This window comes from Clarias gariepinus, chromosome 9 (assembly GCF_024256425.1).
Source record: "Clarias gariepinus isolate MV-2021 ecotype Netherlands chromosome 9, CGAR_prim_01v2, whole genome shotgun sequence".
Taxonomy (NCBI): Eukaryota; Metazoa; Chordata; class Actinopteri; order Siluriformes; family Clariidae; genus Clarias; species Clarias gariepinus.
The window spans coordinates 20,486,467-20,492,466 of record NC_071108.1 but is presented as its reverse complement, the minus strand read 5'-3'; the positions used below and the strand labels follow the sequence as shown (position 1 = coordinate 20,492,466).

Sequence of the window (6,000 nt, the reverse complement as noted above, 5' to 3'; positions counted from 1 at the left end):
GCCATTTACTCATATTTCTTTACAGGCTATCTTGCCAGGGCCAATATGGCAAACTGGTTGACGTATGATCCAGCGGCCAACGCAACTTTTACGTATTGATGTCTACGACCAATCCGAACAAAACTATGAACCCTAACCACGCAAAACTAGTTTGTGTGACTGTTAGTTCCGCCAATAATATCGACATCGTCACCACTTTTCTACACGGCCCAGCGAGTAAGAAGCCGTGTTGGGAAAGTAGGTGGGATTTTGCTTATTACGGCCGTAAACGCCGTCTTTAAAGAAGAAGTCTATTCAGGAAGCCATTACGTTGCGCATATTAGGGAAGCAAGACTTACTATTTTTACGTATTCTACGCACTTTTAAAATACTTTCCTTAGGTCCCATTCAAAATATTATGGCATCGCAGGCAAAGAAAAGAAAAATGAATTTCTCTGAAAGGGAGGTGGAAATCATCGTGGAGGAGATGGAAAAGCAAAAGCACATTTTGGTAAACCACTTCAACGCTGGCGTCACTCACATCTCAAAAAATAACGCCTGGATGGAGATTCTGAAGCGCGTGAATGCTGTGACCAATTGCCATCGCGAGCTCGCCGAAGTGAAGAAGAAATGGTCTGATTTGAAAACCGAGGTTCGTCGCAAAGTGGCGCAGGCTCGTGCTGCGATAGAGGACACAGGGGAGTGCACCACGGTACCGGTTATTCTTACTGCCATGCAGCAGCGCATCTGTAACCTGCTGGGAGAAGCCACCATCATCAGCCTGCCTGCTGGAGAATCGGCAGAGCCGAGTGCGGATATTGCGGCACCGTTGCCCATTAGCACAGCTACAGTTACACTAACGCAGAGTAAGTTAGTTGCGTTACTTCAGCACGGGTTAGTAAACACAGTGACAAATTAGCTTAACCTGGCATTTTTAAGAAAAGTGTTACCACAGACCAACACAAAAATAGCGAATTTCATAAATGTTAATCGTTAAACTATAATTAGAAGCGTTTGTCTGAGTAAATAGCCGTTTAGATACAGTACATGGCGAAAGTTTTTCACAGCCCGGTCAATAAAGCTCTAATGCACATAAATTAACATTTACAGTTCAATAACTTTAACGTTATTTCAGATCACGTTAAAGTTCCCACACAAGCCAGTAAGACTGATTTGAAAAGTGGACAAACACGGACGGCTCTCATTCTGTAACATTAAATATGGTTTAGGGCATAAACAATTCCAAAATATCAGTCTTATCACTACATTAGTGGTTGCAATGAACTTGTTTTGTACGGCACATCGTTTTAAAACAGCGTTGCAGGCTTGATACTGCTACCCTCAAGTCATGCTCAATGTTGAGCTGAGATCTGTACTTTGATATGGCTAAAAGGCCTATCTCACAGAGATAGGATGTGGCAAAGGGAAGAAAAATTCCCATAATTGAGTGAATGGTTGATTCTCAAGAAATTTTGGCTTAAAAATATTCCTGCATAAAAATGATTTTTTTTTTGCAGACATTAGCGACAAACTCTGTGATATTTGTGAACACTGATATTTGTGAACATTAATTTAAAACCATTTACTTATTATTTAACAACTTTTTTGAGCATAAATTCCAAAATATAAGTCCTAAAAAATCTAATTACCGCAACACTCTGAAAACATCAACATTATTAGAAAAGCAAATACATAATCACATTTTAAAAATGGATTATTAATAGTCATCCACAATTCCTTGAGCTTCTGAAATAAAAAAAAAATTATTTAGCAGGTTTTTACTTATTTTTCAATTATTTATCTCATTACCGCAACACCTTCCACAATTTACAACTATTTTTTTTTTTTGTTGTTATGGTTCTTCCATCTGTACTTCTCGAGCAGTTCTGGGTTGCTGTATAATATTCCTTGAACTTTGTTAATCTGGCTATAAAGCTTGTTTTTCTAACTTGCTGACTGTCTACAATTAAACAAATCATTAAGCAATATATCAAGAGTTAGTAAATTTTTAATTAATAGTTAATTATGAATTAAATTCATAAGAGTTTTAAAGTCGTACACAATATGCTAAAATTCTCATTCCCGAAACATAACTTGTCTTTACCGCAACTGGCCTTGATTGTTGCGGTGTATGAGAATGGTTTTGCGGAGGTTGAGGTGCCTCAGTTTTGTTAACTATAGAGAAGCCTTGATGGCTTAACTAATTTTTCAGTGTATATAAGTAAGCCTTAATAAAGTACATTTACATAAAAAAATTGTAAATCTAACCATTTAAAAAATGTAGAAAACCAATGTTTCAATAATGATAATCAAAATGTTAACATTCTGACAATAAATTATTTAATATTTAACTGGAGAGATATAAAGAGATGATCTTACCTTGTAGCCATCTTAAAGTAACTGTTTTATGTGCTCCATCACTCATAATCAAACTTTATTTACATTCTTTATGTGGGTTTAAACAGTCTGTTGCGGAGGATGAGAACATTAGGCGTGAACACATTATTTTCCTACTTTAAAAAATATATATATATTATAGTAAATGAATATTCAGCAAATATTTGTTTCTGTCATCTTAAATAATCTAGTAGAACATCCATTTATTTTTTTTAAATTTTCATGCTAATTTGTTTAAATTACAACATAACACATTTTAAACAGTGGGATGCATTGCGGTAATGAGAATTCCAACAAAAAAAGCAGTAAAATAGAAAAATAATTCATTTTCGTTGAAATTACACACTGTGCAAGGTAGAGCACAGTATTGTTTTTATTCTGATGCTTTTTTATATTACTAAAGTACACATTTTATATTCAAAACCATTAGCGCCGTGGTGTTTTAAAGGTTTCTTGAGAATCACCAGAATGCTTCAAGCCATAATTCACTTAAATAAAATTTTTGTCACCTACACAGTATGATATGCAGTGAAAAGCTTATACAATACCTGTGACCTAAAAAGCGAGATTTCTCTGCGAGTACATTAACGAGTACAATTCATTAACAATAGAATATTTAAAGAGAGAAATAAGATTACAACATAAAAGTATACAACTAAAGAAAACTTTAAGCTGAAAAAATTTGCTAATAAAGGTTGCTAATAAAATAGATTTGAAATGAAAGTGTAAATTATTAGTGTTGGGGGACATTACTCTTTGAAGTAACTAATTACATTACAAAAAGTAATCAGTTACATTACAGTGGTACTTTCTAATAAAAATACCTAGTTAGAGTACTTTTCCATTGCAGAAAGTTAAAACTCCTTTGTGGTTCCTCATGACTGTTATTTTAGTCAACTCCTTTATAATTATTCTACCATCATCACTCTGCGAAGTTTGGCCCATAATCTGTTAACTACTAATACCCCTATCTCACCTATTGGTTTTGCGCGGCGACCGTAAACGAGTTTTGGTCCTGTGAACACATTTCCATTTTTCCGCGCGTCGGTCCTTGCAGAACTTTGCGGAACGTCGGACGGTTTCTCGCGGCGGCTCACAATGCCTAACACTGCATAGATGAGATAGGGGTCAAGCTGCATAGATGAGATAGGGGTATAACAGCAGGGATAACGGGGGTTATCAGGACTTTTACAAACACAATAACGGAATCACTGCTGTCTGGCTCATGGATTACATAAATTGTCTGAATAACGGATTGTATTTTTAAAGATATAACTAAATAACTGAGTTAGGGCTGTAGCTATCGAATATTTTAGTAATTGAGCATTTTATCAATTAGATTAATCTAATCCATTGATTAATCTACATTTATTTTTTAAGTGCATACAGTATTTTATCAAAAATAAACATTGTTGTCATTCACATCACAAGGATTAGCTTATAGTTGACTGAGATAAATTATGTGCATTACAGTGCCGTACATTCTTATTTTAAAGCCTTTTCTCAGATGCAAAAACTAAATGTATTTCAAATAATTTTAAGTATAAAAAAAAAAAACTAAGGCACATATTAAAATAAATAATTATACAAAAACACCAAGTTGTGCAACTTAACTTTCAGAACTAAAAGTTTCTAAATTTACAGCTCAGGCATAACATAAGCCTTTACTCACAATTTTTTTGTCGTTTTTTCTTGCTGGTTTCTTCATCTCTTGGCTCGCTGATATTTTTATCGCTCCCTTCCATTTTGCAGCCCGCAACAGAACTCTCCCTCAAATCGATTCACAGCTAAGGCCTTGTTTCTTGCGTTTGTAGCGTCCGGTGAGCGCGGATCAAGTGGTGAGTGTTTTCTACACAGCTAAGGCCTTGTTCACACGGGCGTTAAAATCAAGTGTTTTTTTTGCGTTCGTAGCGTCCGGTGAGCGCGGATCAAGTGGCGAGTGTTTTCTACACATAGGAGTCAATGAGAGTGTTCACACGGGCTTTGGTGACGTGCGTTTGTCCGGCTGCGCGTTTATATAGCATTAAAAAAACGTTGCATGCAGCTTTTTCTTGGTGTTCAAAACCCAACGAACGCAAGGAAACCACTTTTAGTTCGTTTTCTTCGCGTACATTTTACGCTTCGGAGGACCGGATATATCCCATGATCCTACATGCTATACATAGGAAAATGCGGAAAAGGGCAAAAAAAAAACATTGTTAAAAAACTTACGCGGAAAGTTTTGCATTTCTTCATATAACACAAAAAAAAAACTTCCTTTAATCCGACGTTGTGCAGTCAGAGAGTGAACCCGGTAGCGGGGGGCTTTTATATCCAGTTCCTGACACTTCCCCCACAGGTTAACACACACACTACAATTTGGGCTGCAGGCTGACGTTAGACAGAGACAAACGAACGCCGGTGTAAAAGTCAATCAAGTGCCACTACAAAACGCAACATAAACGTCAAGGATGTTCAGAGCACGTTCGTTTATCCCAAAACTTAACGGTCGTGTGAACAAGAACAAGCAAACGAAACAGCGCGCTGTTAACAAATAATTGCGCAAACACATAACGCCAGCTTTTAAAATTAATTAAAAGAAGCTTTGAGGCAAAAGGTTTTGCCTCGATAATTTTTTGTAATCGAATTACTCTAGTTACTCGAGGAATCGTTTCAGCTCTTAACTGAGTACTTAAATGGCAGATGTAACACGTTAGATTACTCGTTTTATCAAAAGAGTAATCCAAGTACAAGTTACTTTGTAACACTTTATACCCAACACTGGAAATTATACAGGAGAAATTACAGTTGAGTGCAGTTAGTCTTCATTTGTATGAAAATTAGCAATGTGCAAACAGATGGAAAACAGCTTGCAAAGTCCTAGGAAGTGTGCAACAACATGTAGGAAATGTGATGAGTAGTGTTTCACATCTTGACTTTGATGTGTTAGCAAGAATGTAAAAAGAGTGTTGATTGTTTGAGAGAGCAAAAGAAAACAGATCAGATTGTTTCGTTTTTGTGGTGTTATGGTTGAGGGCCCGAATAGCCTGTGGGAAGAAGCTTTTCCACAGTCTCTCTGTGTTGGCCTTTAGGGAGTGGAAGCGCTTTTCTAACTGCAACAGAGAGAACAGTTAGGGAGGTCTTTCACTGTCTTCCTGCTGCAGATTAAGTGCTGGTCAGGGAGATTCGTGCAGATAATGCACTCGGCTGATTTGACCAACTTCTGTAGAGCTCGACCGTCCTGCATGGTGCTGTTTTTAAACTAGGTTGTAATGTTTCCCAACAGGATGCTGATATTTTTATCGCTCCCTTCCATTTTGCAGCCCGCAACAGAACGCTCCCTCAAATCGATTCACAGCTAAGGCCTTGTTTCTTGCGTTTGTAGCGTCCGGTGAGCGCGGATCAAGCGGCGAGTGTTTTCTAAACAGCTAAGGCCTTGTTTACACGGGCGTTAAAATCAAGTGTTTTTTTTGCGTTCGTAGCGTCCGGTGAGCGCGGATCAAGTGGCTAGTGTTTTCTACACATAGGAGTCAATGAGAGTGTTCACACGGGCTTTGGTGACGTGCGTTTGTCCGGCTGCGCGTTTATATAGCATTAAAAAAACGTTGCATGCAGCTTTTTCTTGGTGTTCAAAACCCAACGAAC

General features: G+C 37.4%; 1 protein-coding gene across 3 annotated transcripts in view; it reads left to right on the top strand.

Annotated features, from left to right (window-relative positions):
- Nucleotides 1–308: 308 nt before the first annotated feature.
- naif1 (nuclear apoptosis inducing factor 1) overlaps nt 309–6,000 on the top strand; it is a 46,499-nt gene continuing 40,807 nt past the window's right edge. For all 3 annotated transcript variants that reach the window (XM_053504853.1, XM_053504852.1, XM_053504851.1), the window contains exon 1: nt 309–845. In XM_053504853.1, the coding sequence (XP_053360828.1) occupies nt 398–845 (448 nt within the window). In that variant the 5' untranslated portion in view covers nt 309–397. The remainder of the gene's footprint in view (nt 846–6,000) is intronic.